General features: G+C 40.5%; 1 protein-coding gene across 4 annotated transcripts in view; it reads right to left on the reverse strand.

The window, feature by feature from the left end:
- DGKI (diacylglycerol kinase iota) overlaps positions 1-26,461 on the reverse strand; it is a 503,130-nt gene that overhangs the window by 273,296 nt on the left and 203,373 nt on the right. For all 4 annotated transcript variants that reach the window (XM_063642297.1, XM_055284147.2, XM_055284146.2 and 1 more), the window contains exon 6: positions 25,158-25,223. In XM_063642297.1, coding sequence (XP_063498367.1) covers positions 25,158-25,223 — 66 coding nt within the window. The remainder of the gene's footprint in view (positions 1-25,157; positions 25,224-26,461) is intronic.

Raw genomic sequence — 26,461 nt, forward strand, 5'->3', positions numbered from 1 at the left:
TTCTGACACACACACACACACACACACACACACACGAACTTAAGCGCTGCAGTTTGATGTCCATGTGTTTACTACTACAGGGCCAGCAATAGCCCCCACAGTCCCCAACACCTGAAAGTTGCAACTGCCTAAACAGAACAGCTTGCAAGAGGACACAGAATCTAGTGGGCCAAAGGGATAGGTATGCAGGTCTTTTCAAAGATGATGGTAAACTGTTCAATATGAAATAAGATGGCACCAAAACTGCAGAAATGACTTCACATTGCAGCCATTTGAAAAGTTCCTCATCATCCCCCAATCCGTTTTTCAGGGAGCAAAAAAAGGCTACAGCGACACTTTGTGGCTACTGTGTGAAGAAAGAAAAGAACAGCAGAAGCTGGGGTGAGACCCGAGTGCCTCTGTCCAGCCCGGTATCATGCTCTGCTGAGGGTCACCTCCCATCTGGATTTTTGCTCCATTTTCTAACTTGTCCCTCCACTGATAGTCTGTTTCTCCCTTTATTCCTCACTCTATCCTAGGCACTGCCACCAGGTGAAATGATGCTTTCTAAGTTTCTGCCTCCCATTCAAAATACTTGAACGACACTTCTTTCCTTACAGATTAACAGAATAAGCTCTTCATGCAGGTGTTCAGGGCCATCCATAATCTTCCCATCAATTTTCTGACATCTATCTTCCACTCCTTTGCATTATAAATTCCTGTCCATAGTGAGACAGGTCTACTCATATCCACAATATGTTTTATTCTTTTATAGTTCTATTTATTTATTTATTTATTTTTGGCTGTTTCTTCACTCCCAACATACCATCTAGAAACCTACCCCCATTTCATATACAGTATCTAAATTTTGCTTCCGCTAAAAAATCTATGAGTCTTCCAAAATCACCTCAACTCACTGTGATCTCTCCTTGTACAGGCTTGCCTTGCCTCGTACCTACCCTTGCCATTATAAATACCTGCCCTATGTGGCTGGTTATTTTGTGTGCACATGTATTATCTCTCCAATGGAACTGTAAGTTCTTCGAAGGCAGTCAGTCCGTGTATAGTTCTTAGCAACTTGGCATAGTTCTTTGAACATCATAGGCATGCCATGATATTTTCTGATTAATTGAACAAAAAGTTGCTGCTATTCTATCATGATCCAATTACAAACTTCATGCTGTCCAAACATTATAAGCCTTACCCAAGCCACCTGAAAATATGTTTCCTCACAGCATCCTTCCAGGCAAAAAAACTAACCCCTACAGACACTGCAAAGATGGTAGGATTCCAATGTTCATTTTTAAATCCACAATATTAAAATGCGGCGTGGATAAAAATCAATACAGTAGAATTCGTGGCAAGACAGCAGTAGTAGCCACAACTAGAGGTCTGCTAAATGTTACGGTTTTAAATGTATCATTGTAAGTCTTAAATGCAATCACCAGGCCACCATTCTCTCCACTTAGATATCAGATGGCTGTGCATCAAACAAAAGCTGAGGAGAGATGGCAAAGCTCAGAATCATTCTTGGATCTTCTTGTTGGCTGAGTGATCTTAGGCAAATCACTTAACTCTTCTAACTTTCTCTTTTACGTGAAAATGGGAATAATAATACAAACCTCTCCTATAACACTAAGTGATTATAAGCATCAAATGAGGCCATGCATTTAAAACTCTTTATAACACTTTACTTACTTATGTATTTAATGTGTGTTTATAAAAAGCTGAGGAGTGCTTTTATTGCCAAGATCTATGAACAAGAACCTCTTCCACCATCTCACTGAGAAAGCTTTCTGGTGTCTAATATGTGACTAAGTGATGCTCTACTCAATGATACAGGGTGAGTGTATCTAGCCCCACCTCGCTACTAAATATTAGCCCTCTGGTTTCTGGGAGAGAATAGATACAATACACTGTGGTACTAACAGCCAGACCGATACTAGAAACAAACAATAAGGCCAGTCGCAATTGGGGCACTGGGCACTACACTTATGCAGTATTGTGGCAGGACCCTTGGCAATGAGCCTGGTGGTAATCAACTCTGTGCTTTGTTTTAGATTCTTGTCTGGCAGACTCACAGCAACCATAGCTTCGGGCTTATCATCTAACACAGAGACATAAATAGAAGCACACCAGAGCTTTCATGGACCAAGTTCCCATTAAACCACCTGCTATAGGAAGACTCTGGCCAGGCTCTCAGCATGCCAAAATGAACCAGATTCCAAATTACTCGTTTTTAAATGTTGGCCCAAATCTCTAATATGGTACTGACAGATGCCCTGACTGAAGATCAACTGACTATGATTTTTAAGAGCTGTTTAGTTCAGTACTGTCAAAGAGGAAAATAGGGATGGGAGGCCAGATGCTTTGGATCCAACCGACTTCAGGATTAAAAATACCAAGAACATTGAGGAATAAGGTCTTTTTTTGTTCTTTGGGATTTTTCAATCAAATTGAGCCTTTGGAATAAAGTTTAAACCGGATTTATTCTGAGTACTAAAGTTTTGTTGCCTTCTGACTTCTTCTGCCATCTAGGGCAGGTACCAAATGGCACTCAGTTTTACAGCCTTGGCTGAAACCAGAAAAAAAGGGCTTGACTTAAAATAAGCTGAATTTATTTCATTATTTCTGTATTTAATTTTGTTTGGGGTGAGAGAATATTATGACCATAGGCTGATTCCCTATTTGATTTGATTTGATCCAACACAAGAGTTGATATTCCTCCTGCCTCCAAAACTTTAAACAACAAAAAAAACCTCTCCATATCCACTAGCGTGTCCAAGGCTCATAAAGTATTACAAAGGACAAACCCATGGAATTATAAAATAAGACTGACTCAATTTGCTTTCATTAATATTCAACTTAAAACACAGAACTCCAAACATTTCTACACAAATACTTCCTATGATTTTTGAAAAAAAAAAGTACTTTTACATATTTTATATTTCATCTCTAAAATGTTTATCGTATGTTTAATTAATGGCAAAGTTAAATTTCTAGCAAAATAAGATGAAAATTTTAAAATGAAACTGTTGGACCACATATAAAGGCATCCCATGGGATAGCAATAACATAGTGATTTGGTACACACTAGTGTCAAGAAAATTTTTCCATTTTCACTTTGCTAGAAGACCTCAAACTGGTTGTGGTGTTTCAACGTAACCGCTTCCAACCCCCCGAAGTTGACAAACAACTGTGATGTTTGGGCATTCCACCAGCGGAAGCAGATAAGTAACTGAGACCTTCACGCGACCCAGGTACAGACCCACACCAACCTAGCTGAAAACTCTTTTTTCGGTGATAAAAAATGGCATTTGTTTTAACCAACTATCTACTGACTTACGGACTATATCTGTCTTATCCAGAGTGTAGTCTTCAGTTTTTAACCAGCAAAACCCACCATAAAGCAACTCCCTAATATATACATAAATTATTGGCTTTTTCCTTCAACAAATTATTCAGCCCAGTTTTCCACTGATATGTGTACCCTTGCCTGGTAATGTGACTAATGTGAATCCTTGAAAATTAGGCTGGTTTGCGAATATGCCCTTTCCATAGTTTTCTCATAGTGTAAAAATGGTAGCATAATATTCTAGACTTTGCAAAACTAGGGTTTATTTACCCATAGAAAACCTAAGTTATCTAAATTTCCTAAATTCTCTGTACAAATTTTACTAGTCTTAAAATTGTTATAAATATTTAAGATCTTCAAAATGTAAACATACATATTCATCTATATTGGATTATAGTAAACAATGTCTTTATAATTTCTGACAGTGCTGCAAATTAGGTGAATCTAGATAGTTACTTTATTAGAATCATCTTTGAAAAATCTAAATGCTTGTCTCTTGGATTTAATTACAATATCTTTTATGGCATTAATGAAAGACCCTGAAAGTTTGTCAGTGCCCTTATTGTCTATAATATTTTCCTGTTCCAGGGGAATCAAGGATTTATGCCCATAGATTGACATTTTATTACCCCTCTGTATTTTAAATTCCTCCATTCTAATATTGTTGGTAATCACAATATATTATTAATCAAAGCCAATCACCCCCATCATCCTGAGAAAGGTTTTGCTTTTTCCATTCATTTATCTGAAAGCTCTTGCTGCAAGCTATAGATCATTCAGTCTTCTGGGGAAAAACATCAAAAATTTAAGGCACAAGATTCTCAGTACAACTTAACAACTCTTACCACAAATGTGTCATGCTGTATGAAACAACTAAGGCATAACTTCCACGATATCTTCATTTCAGAAGCAGATGCCTTCGTGGAGGTAGACAACTTAACCCAAGACCTTGGAATTGAGACAGATACCTATAACAATGGCAACTGATGTACATTTTAATTTACATTAACTATTTTTAGCTATAATATTTATATTTCATATTGCTACGACTATCCTGATATTAGGACAAAAATATTTTTTTCAGGTAGTTAGTGCTATATTCAATAAGGCCAAAATCATATATGAACCTTTACCTGTTGGGTTTATATCTTTGTCCTAGAACACCAGGAAGGTTTCTTTTACGAAAGTATTATCTTAGTGAGGCAACTAGCTATCATTATGATAATGCTGATCCATGAAAATTAATTTCCGCCTCTGATTAACTCATAATAAACTTACCAATAAAAATTATTTTAATGCTAATAATATTCACAAAGCAGGGGGTTTTTTTGAAAAAAAAAAAGACTAGTTAAAATAGTTCAAATATTTTTGAAAGATAGGATTGATGTTAATGGAGTTACCAATGACAAATCAGTTAAGCCACCTAACATATAACCTTGCCGATGGTGTGACATTACAGAAAATAATTGTCTTTACTCTTTACCCTTAGCTCGTTGATTGCAGAAAATGCTCTTCTGCCGGTAGAATTATCTACACTTCCTTTTTGGGTAAACATAGACTATTTTGCTATACTAGCTCCCAGACAACTGAGACTTTAAAATTTCCCAGAATTACTCAGATTGTGCCCCTCCTTGCTTCATGAATTTATGTCAAGGTGACATTAGCATGTAATATATGCCTCAGAGGGAGAAAATAGTCTGCTCTCTAAAAATAGTTTTGACTTCACTTTGGGGCTTTACTACATCTACTCTTCCCAGTAGTATCTCAAATGATCTAATAATCTTTGCAGAGCAATGTGCGTGATCAGGGAAGGTGAAGAGGCTGCTAAGAGTGAAAAAAACTACATCTCAAAAGAACTAGCTGCAGGACCTAACCAATATGTACTAGCAGGAATGGGAGAGTGTGGGGGACTGGATCCTGAGGGTGAAGGATGAAAAACGGCAGAACTTACAGTTGGATAAAGGAGAATTTCCCATTGTGGGAGGACTCATCTATAATAGAGGATTTAACACATTATCAAGAACTCTAGAAGATGGTAACACCAGGGTGGCTCTTGAAAACTTGAACAAAAAAAAATGATCCATGTTAAGTAAAGTAGAAATGCCTGAATTGCTGTGACAGAGGAAGAAGCAAACCAAATCTCAGAACTAGGCAGGCTAAAGCTGCTATATTAGATACAGCTGAAAAGCCCATCAGTTGACTATGATCTGCCAGAGGCCCAAAGGACACTCCATTTACCAAAGCAATAAGAAATGTGCTAGTGAGAGGGGCACCAACATTGTTGGGAAGTTCAGAGGTGGCTCTTCCTCGTAGGTTACCCCTGATGCTAGGAAACGCCTTACAGATTGGGCACTCTGACAGTAACTGGAATATAGAATTCTAAAATAATAGCACTAAACCATCAAAACAAAGTGGGTGCACTTATTGTAAGATTGAAGTTGCAGCCAAGGGGACTTGACCTAGAGAGCTATGGAAATGGTTAACATAGCATGACATCCCTACAAGAAAGATAGATTATCAGATAAAAGAGATATTCCTCAATTAATAGAATCAGAAGACATCAAGAATGGATGATCAAGAGAGATGAAGGCAGATGTTGCAATAAAAAGTCATAATCTCTTGCGCTGTTTCTCGACCTAAGCCAGTTTTCAAAGACAGAATCCATCAATTGAAGGAGAGGGTAAGTCCCCAGGAGAAGAATCTTTCAACAACACAGCAAGAGTCTATGGTAACACTTTTCTGGTCTTTAACTAAAAGGACGTACATCCATTAACTTGGGTAGTTGTACGCTGAGGAGAGAGAGAAATGTCCAAATATTCTAAAGACTAATGGACAAGTGTACAAGTTGACATGTATACCCTGGGTATGAAGCAGCACCAGGTATCTAATGGTCCCCTATTAAAATAAAGATACAGGCCGGGCGTGGTGGCTCACACCTGTAATCCCAGCATTTTGGGAGGCCGAGGCAGGCAGATCACGAGGTCAGGAAATCAAGACCATCCTGGCCAACATGGTGAAACCCCGTCTCTACTAAAAATACAAAAAAATTAGCCGGGCATGGTGGCACACACCTGTAGTCCCAGCTATTCAGGAGGCTGAGGCAGGAGAATTGCTTGAACCCGGGCAGCAGAGGCTGTAGTGAGCCGAGATCATGCCAATGCACTCCAGCCTGGGCGATAGAACAAGACTCTGTCTCAAATAAATAAATAAACAAACAAACAAACATGAGGCCCAGTTAAACAAACAAACAAAAAGCAGGAGTCCAGCTGGGCGCAGTGGCTCATGTCTGTAATCCCAGCACTTTGGGAGGCCGAGGTGAGCAGATCACCTGAGGCCGGGAGTTCAAGACCAGACTGACCAACATGGAGAAACCCTGTCACTACTAAAAATACAAAATTAGCCGGGCGTGGTGATGCATGCCCATAATCCCAGCTACTTGGGCCACTGAGGCAGGAGAATTGCTTGAACCCAGGAGGCAGAGGTTGCGGTGAGCCGAGATCACGCCATTGCACTCCAGCCTGGGCAACAAGAGCGAAACTCTTTCTCAAAAAAAAAAAAAAAAAAGCAAGAGTCCTAGACCAGGGCTGGTTTTCAGAGAGTCTACTGGTTCCACAAATCCATCAGTATTAATTTCCCTTGTCCTCAACTGTGTAAGTGGAGTGAACAGACTTGGAAACTGGCACAACCCCAAGACTGGTTTCTTGGTCTGTTGTGTAAGAGGAAGCCCAAGGGAAAGCTTCAAACCATCCTTCTAGCCATAACTAAATCAAAATCAATGTCACATTCTTAAGAAGTAATAGCCATTAAATTTATATTAATTTTGAAAGCTCTGATGATGTTTACGTTTCCAAAATTATCTAAGTGCCACCCTTAAAGACTAAAGGAGGCAGGGGGCAGAGGTGGTGTACTCCAGCCTATCCCCATTTAATTCACCAGCTGAGATCCTTTAAAACCAAAGACTGGAGAATGGTGCCTGAATATCACAAATTCAACCCAGTATACTCTATTTGCAGCTGCTGTGCCAAATTTGGAATATTTCAGCCTTAAGTACATGACACGTGGCCACTGATTTGGCAAATGAATTTTTTCCATCCCTCTCTGAAAGGAGGATTCAAAACTGTTTGCATGTGCTTTCAGGGTTAACAGTACATTTTTACAGTCATGTACCGGGGCTTTCAACTCTTCTGAATGTTATCCAGATATAATGTAAAGGAACCTGAACTGTGTGAACATTCTGTAGAACATCATTTGGTCCACCATATCAGTGGCATCACATTAAAGCAGATGAGCAAGAAGTGGGAGGTACATCGGAGGTCCTGGTGAGAAGGAAGGTGGGAGATAAGCCCTATGAAGAGTCAGGGGTCCCACATGTCAATGAAGCTTCTAGGGGTCAGTAGTCCAAGGTATGCTAGAATATCCTCTCCAATCTAAAGAAAAAATTATTGCATTTCATAATTTAAACCACCAAGAATGAAGCACAGCACTTTATTTGGCCTTTCTGGGTTCTGGAGGCAGCATATTCCACACTTAGGAATGTGATCCATTTATTGGATGACATTAAATGCTGCCAGCTTAGAATGGGGCCCAGAGCATGAAACAGTGCTGCAGCAGGTCAAGCCTGCAATGAAAGAATCCCTGTCACTCCATGTGATTAGAAATTTAGAGAAGGAGAAAAGATGCCCTGTGATGTTTATAACAAGCACCAGTAGGAAAATCAACACAGACTCTAGGATTCTGAAACAAGGTTGTGCTATCTGCAAGAGGGAACAATTTCACAAATATTTTCTGGCAGGTTATTGTGCTGTGGTGGAGAAATACCTGTCCATGAATCATCAGGTGTCATGAGCTGAGTTCTGTCAGATCACTACGTCATAAGGTTGAGTAAGCCCAGCCTTAATCCATTGTTACAGTAAGTGGGACCATCTGAGATCCGGAACAAGCAGTAGCAGGGATGCATGAGTAGGTGGCTGAGATCACCCACATTATCCACTATTATTACAGTACCAGGTCTCTCATTCAACTCATCTCTGGAAAAATGAGAGTAGTGAATGACGAGCTCAAAGAGGAAGAAAATGCTGAGACTGGTTCATGCATGGATCAACTTGGTATATATGTCCAGGCCAAAAGTAAACTACTGCTGCACTGAAGCCTACTCAGGAGTGGGCCCTAGAGACAGGAATAATAAGAAATCCTCCTCATGGGCATAACTTCAGGTGAAGCAACTGGTCATCCCATTTATGTGAAAAGATAGGTGGCTTGACATAAGAATACATAATGATGTACAGGCAGTGATAAATGGCGTGGCTGGTTGGCCAGGGCCCTGGAGGGAAACAGGAGGTCTGGGGAAGAGGTATATGGAAGGACATGAAAGTAAGTACAAAGAGTGAAGAATCCTGATATTGCACATTAATTCCTACCAGAGAGCATTCCCTTTGTAAGAACTAAAATCTTAGACACAACACAGGTACCATACTGTGTCATGAGCCATCCCATTGATGGAGGGTGCAATGGGCTTGTAAGTGCAGTACCCATGGTGGAGTGATGGATGCTATATATGGGTCCAATAGCACGGGTGGCCAGTCACCAAAACTGAGCCAGCTCCTGCCACTGCTGAATTTCTAACCTGCCAGCAAAAGACACCAAAGCTGAGAATCCAATATGGCATCATCCCTCAGAGAGAACAACCAGCTACTTTGAGGCAAACTGATTACACTGAACTGCCTTCACTTTAGAAGGGGCAGCAACTCATCTTGACCAGAATCAATGCATATTCAGGATATGGGCTTACCTCTCCCTTCTTCAGGGCCTCAGTCAGCACCACTATGCAAGGGCTTACGAAATGTGTGACCCAGGACATAGGATCCTACACAACATTGTGTCAGACCAAGGAAATTATTTTATGGCATAGAGGTGCAGAAGCGGCCATGTGGCCATGAGATCCACTGGACCTATCACGGCCTACACCATCCAGAAGATGCAGGCCTGACAGAGAGATTGAATAATCTTTTGAAAATATAACACTGGCTTCAGCTTTGAGAAAATACCCTATGAGCACCATCCACCAGACTCAATATGTTTACTCACTAAATCTATGATCATTTCATGGTGCTGTTTCTCCATGGCAAAATACAGAAATACAGAAACCAGTGAGGGGAAGCAGCAGTGGCTATGCCTACTGTGGCCCACTTGGGGAGTTTGTGGTTCTGGTCCCCATAGCTCCGGGCTTTGAGGGTCTAAACCCCAGATGGAGAATTTCTTCGTCATGGGAGGTAACAGGAAGCTCTTAAACTTTAAGCTACCGCTGCGCCCAGTTACTTTGGAACTTTTGTGTTAAGAGACTAGCAGGCACAGAAAGGAGCCAGCATCCTGACAGGAGTAATTGATCCTGATCGTTAGGCACAGATCTAGCTGTTACCTGACAACAGAAGTTGGAAGAATACATCTGGTAACCAGGAAATCCACTGGGGCAGGCTTTGTAATGCTATGAACAATTTTAATAATAAATGGATAACTGCAGCAGCCAAGACCAGGGAATCAGACTGCTGAGAGATAAGGGTCTTGGTCCGCCTGCCAGGTAGGTCACCTAGACCAGAAGCACTAGTTGAGTGTGAGGTGAATCCAGGATAAGTGGTTGAGGAGAATGATGATGAATATCAGTAGCAGATGTAAGACCAGCTGCAACCACGGGGGCTACAGTTTATCCCATATCCTTCCTCTTCTATGTTTCCCAGGAAATGTGACCAATCAGAACCCTGGAAGAGCTGCTCTAAAAATGTATGATACAAGACAAGGGATTCTGAGTAGCACCAGGAATGGACAGTATTGAATACGGTAGCTTTCCACCCAGATAACTCTGCTTCAGGCCTGAGCCACTCATCTCATTCCCTCAGCTGAGAGGAGTCTTGGAAGCTGAAGGTCTTCAAATGAGTCACACTCCCATCTTCAGGAATTGCCCTGAGCCTAAAAGAGTCACTTGAGCTGATACAGCTTGGATATCTGTCCCCTCTAGGATCTCCTGCTGAAATTTGATCCCCAGTGTTGGAAGTGGGAACCGTTAGGAGATATTTGGGTGATGGAGGCAGATCCCCTATGAGTGGCTTGGTGCTGCATTCACTGCAATGAGTGAATTCTCTATTAGTTCCAGTGACATCTGATTGTTGGGTGACACTGGCACCCCTCTTCTTTCTCTCTTGCCATGTGATCTCTACACTCAGGGCTCCTCCTTCCTCCTGCACCATGAGCAGAAGTTTCCTGAAGCCCTCAACAGATGCTGGTGCCATGCTTCTTGTACAGCCTGCAGAACTGTGAGCCAAATAATCCTCTTTTCTTTATAAACTACCCAGCCTCAGGTATTGCTTTATGGCAATGCGACGAACGAAGACATCAGCCAAGGACAGGCCTCACCCAGTTGTGGGTCAAGGCCGAGGTCAAGGACGGGCAACTCCGAAGGGCTCTTCCAGTCCCCCGTGGAGTTGGCTAAGGCCTCTGTTGTGACTGCCCCACAGTTCAACGCCTCCCTCTACCCAGTCCTGGTGCTTTTACTTCCCTACCAGTGTCACTCCTGAGATCACTCAATAAACTTCGTGCACATAAATCTCAACTCAGAGTCCGTTTCTTGGGAACCCTGAGCTAAAATAATGGTTTAGATCTGAAAAGGTAATAATATGCCTATCTTTTTATTGGACAAGACCATGAAAAAGGAAACATTTTCCATGTAAAAGGAAAACTGTCCTCTCAACAATATCACTTGCCTAGCAGATATGAAAATGGAATGCTGTATTTAAACCAAAATTGCTTTTAACCAGCTGAAACTAATAAACAAGAATTACACCTGTTTACTAGACCTTCATCAAAATAAAAAACTTTCCTAACCAACTGTTAAACCAACTTGAAGGTACTTTTAGACTTACCTGACTTGTTTAATCAACTGTGGATGTACTTTTGGATTAATCCTGCCTTATAGGGAGTGAAAGCTCCAATTATTAATCAGCAGAACCTTGAGTTTTGCTTCTCAGCTAACTATTCAGCTTATATTTCTCTGCCTGGATTATAAATAAACTAAGCACTAGCTTTGCTCATCACCGTGGTGGTCAATTTAAAGAATACATAAACATGTTTTTTCTTTAACAAGAGAGAATTTTATATCACTTCTTTTTCTTCCTTGAAATCATATTTCATTTGTTTTTTTAATTAAAGGAGATTTTTTTCTGACATCGATATTTCATACGTCTGTTTGACATCCCTAGACTTTTACACCTGGAGCAAAGGGTGAGAAGAATGATTTCTGTCATAAGCGGATTGAAGAAAGGCAATTTGGAAAGGGAGGTCAGCACAGAGAATCACAAAAGTGTTCTCAGGCAGGTCAGATTCAGGTTTTAATAAAGAGACAAATGGTGAAGGAGGATTTGGGAACTGCTTCCTTTACCCCTTTCCAAGCATGCCTGACCTAGGGAATGCCAGTGTGTCCCAGGAATGAGCACAGCTCAGCTTGTAAATGTCAGCTTGGTGGCTTCAGAACTCCTCCTTTTCATTCTCCAGATACTCTTACTCATTTGTTGGCAGCTCTCTGGACCTTTCTGTCCCTTTGCTTCTCACCTTTCACCTCTTTGTCTCTTCTTTCCTCTCCATATACATTTTTGTTCATATTCTGCCTCCAATTTTTATCTTAAATGTCATTATTTTCTTCATTTCCCCAATTCTTTTTTTTCTATTTTTGCCCTTTTATGAATTTTCAGTCTGTTATCTGGCAAGAATAACGATATATATACGTACACACACACACACACACACACACACATATATATGTACACAGATAGATATATAGGTGCACACACAGATATATATACATATACACACATACATACATATGTAAATACCTTTTGCCCTTTTATGAATTTTCAGTCTCTTATCTGGCAAGAATAACTATATATATATATATAGTTATATATATATGTGTGTATATATGTATATATATACACACATATATATGTGTGTATATGTGTGTGTATATGTATATATATACACACATATATGTGTGTATATGTGTGTGTATATATGTATATATATGTGTATATACATATACATATACACACATATATACACATATATGTACATATATGTGTATATATGTGTGTATATGTGTATATATATACACACATGTATGTGTATATATGTGTGTATATATGTATATACACATATATACGTGTGTATACACACATATATACGTGTGTATACACACGTATATATGCACACACACACATATGTACACACACATATATACACAGATATACATATATACACATATATATGTAAATAACTATAACACGTTGATTATATATTTTATACAGATATTTATATTTATATATTTTTATAATTTCTGTTTTATATGCCTTATTAATTTAAAAGGCAGAGAAGCTGTATGTTTCTAATTTCTCTCTTAAAAAATACTAAATTTTTTATTATTTGTACACAGCCTATAATTGATTTGCTTTTCATGAAGAAACTAGCTCTCCTCAACTGGCATCCAAATATGAGGTGCACATTTACCATACACTGCTTCACATATATGATCTCATCTATCTGACAGTAATTCTAAATAGGAGAAGTACACAAAGATTTCAAAAATGTTTGGATTTGCTTTTCTGATTGTTTGTTCATCTATGCCTAAATTACTATATTTGAAATAGTCATTTTGATCAAATGTTTTTACTTGCTAATATCCAGTTTATACTTCAAATTCAGCAACAAAGAGAGAGCAAGAACATATGAAATATGCGATGAGATCAGTCCCTTAAAAAGACTGGAATCAAAACCAGAGATTTATCATGAGACACATGACTTGGGCCAGATTCTCCAAAAAGGAGGGTAAATATGTAGAAGCAGAATCAGCCCTGCTGAGGAAGTGAGGAAGAAGGACAGAAGCCATTTGTCTCTGAGGACCATCTGATCGGGGGACAAAGAGGCCATTTGCTTGTGTACCTGGAACCTTTTGGGACTGGGATCTCGTGTACCTGGAACTTTTTGGGACCATGTCCCCCATCATGATCAGGGGGCAAAGGGGTCATTTGCTTGTGTACCTGGGACCTGAACACCATGACAGGAAGTGGCCTCATTGCCACCCTGGCCTGAGGTTTGGGCCTCTGCTCCCCATGTAGGTCATGTGGGTTCACAAGTACCAGCAGGCCCAGCAGCAGCAGCCAGAAGCAGGTAGACGGGTGGGCGGGAACTACTGAAGAAAGAACAAAGGGCCCCAGAGTGACCAGGGCACTGTATTTGCTGCGATGACCAGGATAGTGACCACACCAAAGACCCAGGGAGCAGGGACAGTAGTAAAATGGTTCTACAGATGAAAACTGGGGACTGCAGCAAGGACCCCTTAGCCCCCATCCTCTTTTCTTTAAAAAAAAAAATTATTTGGGGGTATAATTACATTAAAAAACTGTACATACTTCATATATACAACCTGATGAGTTTGGAGATAAGTATTCACCCATGAATCACCACAATCCATGATAAAAGCATATCCATTACTCCAAAAATGTTTTCCTGCCCTGTTTATTTATTATTAGTTTTTTTTTTTTGGTGGTAAGACTTAACAGTACAACCCTCTCAGGAAATTTTGAAGTATTCAACACAGTATTGTTAATTACAGGCACTATGGTGTACAGTAGATCTCTAGGACTTACTCAGCTTGCATAACTGAAACTTTGTGCCCTTTGCCTAATAATTCCCCATTTCCCCCTCCCAGGATGAATCTATAGGATATTACGCTTAAGTGAAATAAGACAGACACAGAAGGACAAACACTACATGATACCACTAGTATGAGAAATCTAAAGTAGTCAAAACTCATAGGAGCAGAGAGTAGAACGGTGGTTGTCCTTGCCCCCTTTCTTGATAGCCAAGAAGAGAAGGGCCAGGCTTCCAGCAGTCATGTGGGCAGGGGCTTTATAGAGCATCCTGGATTCCTTGCCCTTGTACTGCCCCCTCTCTACCTACTCATAATCCTCCTGAGGCTACTGGGAGAGGCTTCCTTTGCTATAGCTGCACAAACACACAGACAGGCAAATAATCAAACCAGCCCAACCAGTGCAAAGATCCTCACCCTTAAATTTCCCTTCCTTGTCCTTATCCTTAACTCCCAGGGTACACATTTTCAGATTAGTAGAGTACATTGCTTTAAGTTGATAAGGGGACATTCCTGAAAGGCCCAAGTCAGTATTTTCCATTATTTTTATACTCTGTAATCCCTTTCACTACCCATGTAATATCCCAACTGCACTCCCATGAACTAGTTTTAAACACTTTGGCATTTTTGTGTATAATTTACATATTCTACCCTAAGTTCATTCTCAGGTTAGTTTTTAACAATATTTACTACAAATAAAGAGTAGTTTTGATGTTTTCCCATTTAATAAACACTGCATGCTATTTAAACAATATATGAAAATACATATTTATGGACAAGTAATTCATATTAATGTAGCATGTTTGGTTAGGGAACTGATATGGTTTGGCTGTGTCCCCACCCAAATCTCATCTTGAATTGTAATTCCCATAATTCCTACACGTCATGGGAGGAACATGGTGGGAGGTGATTGAATTTGGGGGCAGGTCTTTCCTGCACTATTGTTGTGATAGTGAATGAGTCTCATGAGCTATGATGGTTTTAAAAACGGGAGTTTCTCTGTACAAGCTCTCTCTTCGCCTGCCACCATCCACGTAAAATGTGACTTACTCCTCCTTGCCTTCCACCATGATTGTGAAGCCTCCCCAGCCCCGTGGAACTGTAAGTCCAATAAACCTCTTTCTTTTGTAAATTGCCCAGTCTCGGGTATGTGTTTATCAGCAGCATGAAAACAGCTAATACAGGAACTGAACGGTATAAAAAATGTAGACAAAGTTTAACTATGTATTACAGGTTGAGCATCCCTAATCTGAAAATCAAAAATCCAAAAAGCTTCAAAATCCAAAATCTTTTGAGTGCCAACATGATGCCACACCTGACCTCATGTGACAGCTCATAGTAAAAACGTTGTTTCATGCACAAGATTATTTAAAATATTGTATAAAATTACCTTCAGGCTTTGTGTTTAAGTGTAGCATGAAATATAAATGAATTTCATATTTAGACTTGGGTCCCATCCCCAAGATATCTTATATATACGCAAATGTTCCAAAATCCGAAAAAAATCTAAATCTAAAAAACTTCTGGTTCCAGGCATTTCAGATAAGGGATATTCAATGTGTATACTGCATTTAAAACTGGTTTCAAGAATTGATGTTTGAAATTTTTAAATTTTGATTTTCAAAAAGTTAGCTTGTTTATTTTTATAACTTTTACATACAAAGAAATAAAAGATAAGCTTTCAAGTTGTGATTTACAAACATATTTTCACAATTACCATAATGCTAGGTTTGGATGTTTGCTTCCCTCAAAAAATGAAGAGTCAAAGTAGCCATAATCATTACTATATTTTTTTGAATATAGATTTTTTGAAACACTATAGACAACTTGGTGTTTCATAAATTTTGATTGAATGAAGGCAATGTGTAGATCTAGTGAAGATCAGACATGTTCACAGCAAAAGTATGCATTCTGCCTCCAACCATTGATTGACTACAGGTTTGCATTAAACAATATGTGCTAGATCAATTCCATCTGCCTCTCAAGTTCTACTCTCCATCCTTCTCTACTCAATGACTCATTGTAAAGAGTTGGCTTTTATGGATTGCATCAAACAATCCCTTGTGCTATGGTATCTGTTGGGTTTGGCCACTAGAACATGAAGGTAGGTGGAGCTGGGTATCTATTTCTCCAGCCTGTAGGTCACCACAGGCTGGTTGAGTCTTGTGACTGAAAGTTGCAGCTCCTGGGAAGGGGTCCTCTCCATCTCCTCCCCTCTTCATGCTTAGCTTGACCATAGCTCTCCAACATTAGTCACAGTGTTCTCCACTTTTCCTTGTGGTTCCACCCACCACCCCCCATGCTTTTCACACATTTTAAATATTCTCCTCATTAAACTCTCATCAAATTACATAATTTGAACATGAGCATTTCGCCTCTTTTCTGCCTTGACCCTGACTCTTATGTAATCAAGGACTACGAATGACAACGAAAAACTGCAGAGGGGTTATAAACCTAGCAGCCTGAGGCATTCAGCTAACATTAAAGGAACTGAGCAATTAAATCATGAGTTATCTCATCTGATCTCTGTTAAATGCCAAACACACTCAGCCAAACACATATTTAAGGCAAGAGAAAATCAATCCAAACATCATTTTATTGTTTATTTTAAAAGTAGAAATGGGGGGTGGAGCCAAGATGGCCGAATAGGAACAGCTCCGGTCTCCAGCTCCCAGCGTGAGCGACACAGAAGACGGGTGATTTCTGCATTTCTGCTTGAGGTACCGGTTTTATCTCACTAGGGAGTGCCTAACAGTGGGTGCAGGACAGTGGGTGAAGCGCACTGTGCGCGAGCCGAAGCAGGGCGAGGCATTGCCTCACTCGGGAAGTGCAAGGGGTCACGGAGTTCCCTTTCCTAGTCAAAGAAAGGGGAAACAGACGGCACCTGGAATACGGGTCAGTCCCATCCTAATACTGCGCTTTTCCAACGGGCCTGGAAAACGGCACACCAGGAGATTGTGTCCCGCACCTGGCTCGGAGGGTCCTATGTCCACTGAGTCTCGCTGATTGCTAGCACAGCAGTCTGAGATCAAGCTGCAAGGCGGCAGCGAGGCTGGGGGAGGGGCGCCCGCCATTGCCCAGGCTTGCTTAGGTAAACAAAGCACCCAGGAAGCTCGAACTGGGTGGAGCCCACCACAGCTCAAGGAGGCCTGCCTGCCTCTGTAGGCTCCACCTCTGGGGGCAGGGCACAGACAAACAAAAACTCAGCAAGAACCTCCACAGACTTAAATGTCCCTGTCTGACTGACAGCTTTGAAGAGAGTAGTGGTTCTCCCAGCACGCAGCTGGAGATCTGAGAACGGACAGACTGCCTCCTAAAGTGGGTCCCTCACCCCTGAGCAGCTTAACTGGGAGGCACCCCCCCAGTAGGGACAGACTGACACCTCATTCAACCGGGTACTCCTCTGAGACAAAACTTTCAGAGGAACTATCAGACAGCTGAATTTGTGGTCTCACGAAAATCCGCTGTTCTGCAGCCACCACTGCTGACACCCAGCCAAACAGGGTCTGGAGTGGACCTCTAGTAAACTCCAACAGACCTGCAGCTGAGGGTCCTGTCTGGTAGAAGGAAAACTAACAAACAGAAAGGACATCCACACCAAAAACCCATCTGTACATCACCATCATCAAAGACAAAAAGTAGATAAAACCACAAAGATGGGGAAAAAACAGAGCAAAAAAACTGGAAACTCCAAAAAACAGAGCACCTCTCCTCCTCCAAAGGAACGCAGTTCCTCACCAGCAACGGAACAAAGCTGGATGGAGGATGACTTTGATGAGTTGAGAGAAGAAGGCTTCAGACGATCAAACTACTCTGAGCTACGAGAGGAAATTCAAAACAATAGCAAAGAAGTTAAAAACTTTGAAAAAAAATTAGAAGAATGGATAACTAGAATAACCAATGGAGAGAAGGGCTTAAAGGAGCTGATGGAGCTGAAAGCCAAGTTTCGAGAACTACGCGAAGATTGCAGAAGCCTCAGTAGCAGATGCGATCAACTGGAAGAAAGGATATTGCTGATGGAAGATGAAATGAATGAAATGAAGAGAGAAGGGAAGTTTAGAGAAAAAAGAATAAAAAGAAATGAACAAAGCCTCCAAGAAATTTGGGACTATGTGAAAAGACCAAACCTACGTCTGATTGGTGTACCTGAAAATGATGGGGAGAATGGAACCAAGTTGGAAAACACTCTGCAAGATATTATCCAGGAGAACTTCCCCAATCTAGCAAGGCAGGCCAGCATTCAGATTCAGGAAATACAGAGAACGCCACAAAGATACTCCTCGAGAAGGGCAACTCCAAGACACATAATTGTCAGATTCACCAAAGTTGAAATGAAGGAAAAAATGTTAAGGGCAGCCAGAGAGAAAGGTCGGGTTACCCACAAAGGGAAGCCCATCAGACTAACAGCTGATCTCTCAGCAGAAACTCTACAAGCCAGAAGAGAGTGGGGGCCGATATTCAACATTCTTAAAGAAAAGAATTTTCAACCCAGAATTTCCTATCCCACCAAACTAAGCTTCATAAGTGAAGGAGAAATAAAATACTTTACAGACAAGCAAACGCCGAGTGATTTTGTCACCACCAGGCCTGCCCTAAAAGAGCTCCTGAAGGAAGCACTAAACATGGAAAGGAACAACCGGTACCAGCCACTGCAAAAACATGCCAAATTGTAAAGACCATCGAGGCTAGGAAGAAACTATAGCAACTAACGAGCAAAATAACCAACTAACATCATAATGACAGGATCAGATTCACACATAACAATATTCACGTTAAATGTAAATGGGCTAAATGCTCCAATCAAAAGACACAGACTGGCAAACTGGATAAGGAGTCAGGACCCATCAGTGTGCTGTATTCAGGAAACCCATCTCACGTGCAGACACACACATAGACTCAAAATAAAGGGATGGAGGAAGATCTATCAAGCAAATGGAAAACAAAAAAAGGCAGGGGTTGCAATCCTAGTCTCTGATAAAATAGACTTTAAACCAACAAAGATCAAAAAAGACAAAGAAGGCCATTACATAATGGTAAAGGGATCAATTCAACAAGAAGAGCTAACTATCCTAAATATATATGCACCCAACACAGGAGCACCCAGATTCATAAAGCAAGTCCTGAGTGACCTACAAAGGGACTTAAACTCCCACACAATAATAATGGGAGATTTTAACACCCCACTGTCAACATTAGACAGATCAATGAGACAGAAAGTTAACAAGGATATCCAGGAATTGAACTCAGCTCTACATAAAGTGGACCTAATAGACATCTACAGAACTCTCCACCCCAAGTCAACAGAATATACATTTTTTTCAGCACCACACCACACCTATTCCAAAATTGACCACATAGTTGGAAGTAAAGCTCTCCTCAGCAAATGTAAAAGAACAGAAATTATAACAAACTGTCTCTCAGACCACAGTGCAATCAAACTAGAACTCAGGATCAAGAAACTCACTCAAAACGGCTCAACTACATGGAAACTGAACAACCTGCTCCTGAATGACTATTGGGTACATACTGAAATGAAGGCAGAAATAAAGATGTTCTTTGAAACCAACGAGAAGAAAGACACAACATACCAGAATCTCTGGGACACGTTCAAAGCAGTGTGTAGAGGGAAATTTATAGCACTAAATGCCCACAAGAGAAAGCAGGAAAGGTCCAAAATTGACACCTTAACATCACAATTAAAAGAACTAGAAAAGTAAGAGCAAACACATTCAAAAGCTAGCAGAAGGCTAGACATAACTAAAATCAGAGCAGAACTGAAGGAAATAGAGACACAAAAAACCCTTCAAAAAATTAATGAATCCAGGAGCTGGTTTTTTGAAAAGATCAACAAAATTGATGGACCACTAGCAAGACTAATAAAGAAGAAAAGAGAGAAGAATCAAATAGATGCAATAAAAAACGAAAAAGGGGATATCACCACCGATCCCACAGAAATACAATCTACCATCAGAGAATACTACAAACACCTCTATGCAAATAAACTAGAAAATCTAGAAGAAATGGATAAATTCCTCGACAAATACACCCTCCCAAGACTAAACCAGGAAGAAGTTGAATCTCTGAATAGACCAATAACAGGTTCTGAAATTTTGGCAATAATCAATAGCCTACCAACCAAAAAGAGTCCAGGACCTGATGGATTCACAGCTGAATTCTACCAGAAGTACAAGGAGGAACTGGTACCATTCCTTCTGAAACTATTCCAATCGATAGAAAAAGAGGGAATCCTCCCTAACACATTTTACAAAGCCAGCATCGTCCTGATACCAAAGCCTGGCAGAGACATAACCAAAAAAGAGAATTTCAGACCAATATCCTTGATGAACATTGATGCAAAAATCCTCAATAAAATACTGGCAAACCGAATCCAGCAGCACATCAAAAAGCTTATCCACCATGATCAAGTGGGCTTCATCCCTGGGATGCAAGCCTGGTTCAACATACGCAAATCAATAAATGTAATCCAGCATATAAACAGAACCAAAGACAAAAACCACATGATTATCTCAATAGATGCAGAAAAGGCCTTTGACAAAATTCAACAACCCTTCATGCTAAAAACTCTCAATAAATTAGGTATTGATGGGACGTATCTCAAAATAATAAGAGCTATCTATGACAAACCCACAGCCAATATCATACTGAATGGGCAAAAACTGGAAGCATTCCCTCTGAAAACTGGCACAAGACAGGGATGCCCTCTCTCACCGCTCCTATTCAACATAGTGCTGGAAGTTCTGGCCAGAGCAATCAGGCAGGAGAAGGAAATAAAGGGTATTCAATTAGGAAAAGAGGAAGTCAAATTGTCCCTGTTTGCAGATGACATGATTGTATATCTAGAAAACCCCATTGTCTCAGCCCAAAATCTCCTTAAGCTGATTAGCAACTTCAGCAAAGTCTCAGGATACAAAATTAATGTACAAAAATCACAAGCATTCTTGTACACCAATAACAGACAAACAGAGAGCCAAATCATGAGTGAACTCCCATTCACAATTGCTTCAAAGAGAATAAAATACCTAGGAATCCAACTTACAAGGGATGTGAAGGACCTCTTCAAGGAGAACTACAAACCACTGCTCAATGAAATAAAAGAGGATACAAACAAATGGAAGAACATTCCGTGCTCATGGGTTGGAAGAATCAATATCGTGAAAATGGCCATACTGCCCAAGGTAATTTATAGATTCAATGCCATCCCCATCAAGCTACCAATGACTTTCCTCACAGAATTGGAAAAAACTACTTTAAAGTTCATATGGAACCAAAAAAGAGCCCGCATCGCCAAGTCAATCCTAAGCCAAAAGAACAAAGCTGGAGGCATCACGCTACCTGACTTTAAACTATACTACAAGGCTACAGTAACCAAAACAGCATGGTACTGGTACCACAACAGAGACATAGATCAATGGAACAGAACAGAGCCCTCAGAAATGATGCCGCATATCTACAACTATCTGATCTTTGACAAACCTGACAAAAACAAGAAATGGGGAAAGGATTCCCTATTTAATAAATGGTGCTGGGAAAATTGGCTAGCCATATGTAGAAAGCTGAAACTGGATCCCTTCCTTACACCTTATACCAAAATTAATTCAAGATGGATTAAAGACTTATATGTTAGACCTAAAACCATTAAAATCCTACAAGAAAACCTAGGCAATACCATTCAGGACATAGGCATGGGCAAAGACTTCATGTCTAAAACACCAAAAGCAATGGCAACAAAAGCCAAAATCGACAAATGGGATCTCATTAAACTAAAGAGCTTCTGCACAGCAAAAGAAACTACCATCAGAGTGAACAGGCAACCTACAGAATGGGAGAAAGTTTTTGCAACCTACTCATCTGACAAAGGGCTAATATCCAGAATCTACAATGAACTCAAACAAATTTACAAGAAAACAACAAACAACCCCATCAAAAAGTGGGCAGAGGACATGAACAGACACTTCTCAAAAGAAGACATTTATGCAGCCAAAAAACACATGAAGAAATGCTCATCATCACTGGCCATCAGAGAAATGCAAATCAAAACCACAGTGAGATACCATCTCACACCAGTTAGAATGGCCATCATTAAAAAATCAGGAAACAACAGGTGCTGGAGAGGATGTGGAGAAATAGGAACACTTTTACACTGTTGGTGGGACTGTAAACTAGTTCAACCATTGTGGAAGTCAGTGTGGCGATTCCTCAGGGATCTAGAACTAGAGATACCATTTGACCCAGCCATCCCATTACTGGGTATATACCCAAAGGACTATAAATCATGCTGCTATAAAGACACATGCACACGTATGTTTATTGCGGCACTATTCACAATAGCAAAGAGTTGGAACCAACCCAAATGTCCAACAATGATAGACTGGATTAAGAAAATGTGGCACATATACACCATGGAATACTATGCAGCCATAAAAAATGAGTTCGTGTCCTTTGTAGGGACATGGATGAAACTGGAAAACATCATTCTCAGTAAACTATCACAAGGACAAAAAACCAAACACCGCATGTTCTCGCTCATAGGTGGGAATTGAACAATAAGAACTCATGGACACAGCAAGGGGAACATCACACTCCGGGGACTGTTGTGGGGTGGGGGGAGGGGGGAGGGACAGCATTAGGAGATACACCTAATGCTAAATGACGAGTTAATGGGTGCAGGAAATCAACATGGCACATGGATACATATGTAACAAACCTGCACGTTGTGCACATGTACCCTAAAACCTAAAGTATAATAATAAAAAAAAAAAAAAAGTAGAAATGGAAACCACAAACACTCTTTAACCATAAACACTTCCTAAAAAATCTGTAAAGTTTGCAAGCCATCAGTTGGAAAAAAAAAAAAAAGTTTTGCTAAGTGAAGCAATTATTTTTCACTCCATCTCAATGAGTAAATTATGGAATAATGTGTGTGTGTGTGTGTGTGTGTGCATGTGCATGGGGGATGGAGTGAGGTCTATGAATATGAATAAGAATGTACAACACCACTGATGAAAATTATGTATAGCACCAATGTTTGGAGTGAATTTTCATTACTTAATCTGAAAATGGAAATAGAGCCATAGCTTTCCCATCCAGGGTGGAAGCTGGAATCCAAGGAAGGGTAATTTATTATGTGGCAAGGAGACAATCCCACCCGTCCCATAATTGTTTGTGTCTTGAAGAATTCATGGAGAAGCTGGATTATAAACACAAGACATGGCTATAATAGTGCAATATTTTTGAAACATGATGTGACAAGCTGGATCACTGACTTCTCCACTGACACGGATGTGCAGCGAGCTGTGCACATGGCATGATGGCTGGCTGAGAACAATGGCAGGAAAGGAGACACAGCAACTCAGGGTGGAGGAAGCCCAGTTCTTCCTGTTCAGTTGACCATGCCAACAAGAGGCCAGAAGAGAGTGCAATATGGCACTTGGGAACACTTGTCTCAAAGTATAAAATGTTTATTGATTTTCTTTTAATAAAATCCCTCCCACTCCATTATGGCTTACATTACTGAGGTGGTGCCAGCTACTGGGCTCCAGTGAAGATATTTTTCCAAAGTGAAGGACCTATTCATCCAGATTCTTACTACTCTTTACATCTCTGACCCAAAAAATGCCTATGCCTGCCTGGCTGCAGCATCTCTCTGACCCTCACATGCATGCACACACACACATGCACACTTATGGTAAAGTTACAGTCAATGATTCTTGAAGCAAAAGAAAATCCATAAGCCCCAAGGCAACACCTTGGAAGAGGCTGATGGACCCAAGAGAGAAAGGTCATGTGAGAGTAGAGGTGTGACCTCCTTTTCCCCAGGGCACGTAAGATGGCCAATAAGAATCCGTACACATCTTTCCACTTCCCCCTTCCTCCTTGTTTACTTTGTTTTATTTCACCCTGCTTTCACCCTGTTTTGTTCATCCTCTTTACAGGATAAAAGAGAACCAACTGAGAGCCACCTGGTTGAACTGAAGGATAAAATACTGGTTACAATGGAGGCCTACGCCCTGGAGGCTAAGGTGTGTAGCCTTCCAGAGAAGACCTTCGTAACCAATGGTTACAGCATATTTTCTTCCCAGGCATTGGGCAAAACAGCAAAATTCATGTAATTTTTTCCAAGTCTCCCTTCCTCACCCTCCACAACCCTACCTCAGGCAGCCAATATTTCCTTGCATTGCTTTACTGTCAAAAATGCTGCACTGGGCAGCTCACACCAATGCTTGACCCAAAGGACTCACATGAATAAACAAACAGAGGAATAATTAATTATTTAGGAATATATTCCCCCCAAATTATCTTGCTCTCCACCAAATCAAAACTTCCCTTTACTGATGACCATCAGCTTACTATTAATGTCATTTAAATTGGTGGTGAATCACACTATACATACTTATAGTGATATTCACCACCAGTTTAACCCTCCCAGGGTACCCTGTCATCCTTAAAGCAGATCTTTGTACACTGGAAAAAGCTATAACCCATATCTGTTGGGGTCAATGACACATGGCATCTATGGCATTTAATAGTATACAATCATAACACCCCCACCCCTTGCTCCAGCTCACTTTTCCAAGTGGCACTGCATCCTAAGGGGCCTATAACCAGTCATGATGACAGAGGAGGTAGATATAAATAACCACAAATAAAAAGGGCATCTCTTCCATGAACTGGATAATGTCCCAAGGAAGCAACACATTTCTAGCTTCTGACCATGTTGTCCTAAACAGTTGCGCCCAAACACAATTTTATATTAGCAAACGTAGTGTTGCTCAAACCCATTGATTTGCTGCTACTGGCCAAAGTAAGATGAGCCAGTTGTCTTCATGAAGGTATTTTCACAAAATAGTTATATTCTCAAAAATCATCAACGAAATTCGCTGTAAGAATGCATCCATGTATCTTAAAATGTGCCAATTCTTTTTATTAACACCATTGCCTCATGCAGTGAGTTCTAGAACAACTACAATGCCTCTTAAGGAGACCTGGACAAGTAAGGGCTTTCAGAAAGAAACTGATGTAGTGAACACTGGATTCGGGGACAGGACTCATCTACCTCAGGTGCTTGCAGAGGCCTGGGGAGCCTCCTGCGAGGCCATGAGGTGGCTGGGCTCTTACCTTACCACACTGCTTACATTTCCCCTCCTGCCGACGCCTGTGCACCCAGTGATGACGTACAAAATTCTGTGGGAAAACAAAATTAAATGAATATTTTTTAAAATTTATTTTTATAGACAGGGTCTTGCTCTGTCACCCACACTGGAGTGCAGTGGTATAATCACAGTTCACTGCAGCCTCAAACTCCTCTGCTCAAGCAATCCTCCCATCTCAGCCTCCTGAATAGTGGGGACTACAGGCATGAGCTAATGCACTTGATTGAATATATTTTAATTTGCAAACCTCAAGATTCATTTTTTAAAGTGGTAATACTATTGATTTATATAAACCATGATCTAAGCCCAGATGAGCCCAGAAACAAATATTTATGGGTATGACTTGTTTAACAATAAACATGAATCTACATGGACAAATTAAGTTACTTCTCCAACCCCAAAGATCTTTCATATCTGTAGATTCCACTTCTCATGCCCTCCCTCCGTGTCTTCCTAGTGGCAAGTAGCCACACCAGATTGCTGTTACTCTACTGTCTTACTAGTCAAACACTCTGCAGACTTGTGAACACAGTAGAGGACCTTGAGCTGGGAGGTAACTGAGGCAGGTGAAAGAAATATCCAAACAAAAGTGGAAAGGTGAAGGGGAGAAGCTGAAACAACAACATCCAGTTCAGTTTAACAAATAGGTATGTAGAGCTTTATCTGTGGCAGGCAGGCACTATACCAAACATTCTAGCTAGAGATAATGTAGATCAAACTCTCGGAAAGAGATCTCCTAATACAAGACATAGACATGAGAATTATTCACTAGATAGAGTGAAGAAAGAGAAAAGCTGAAGGCAAGAGATGTCAAGGACAAGAGATATAAGCATATCAATGATGTTTCTGCAATGGTATTGTGTTTAAACCATCCTTGGGCACCTTGAACTATTACAGATTAGCTTTCAAGGTCTATCTTTGTCTCAGACTGTAGGAAACACAGAAAGTCCTCTTCCTCCCAAGTAGACAAGCACTCCTGGGGCAGAGTCAAGTAGCGCCATTCACCACTGGTTCTCAGGATACATTACAAGAAAGTCATCCTCAGGACTAGGAATGCAGGCAAGCCCTAATAACTTACAAACAATTCAGCCCTCTGACACCAATACCCCTCAAGTACTCATTGTTTTCTTTTGCCCTTTTCTGGGAAAACACACTTTATCTAATTCTAACATGTCTATTGTAGGGCCTAGCCATAGCCCTTAAAAACCACTTTAATATATATTCAATTATTCAAATTTTTCCTACATGCAAGGCACTGTTCTATTAGTA

This window comes from Symphalangus syndactylus, chromosome 6 (genome assembly GCF_028878055.3).
Source record: "Symphalangus syndactylus isolate Jambi chromosome 6, NHGRI_mSymSyn1-v2.1_pri, whole genome shotgun sequence".
NCBI lineage: Eukaryota > Metazoa > Chordata > Mammalia > Primates > Hylobatidae > Symphalangus > Symphalangus syndactylus.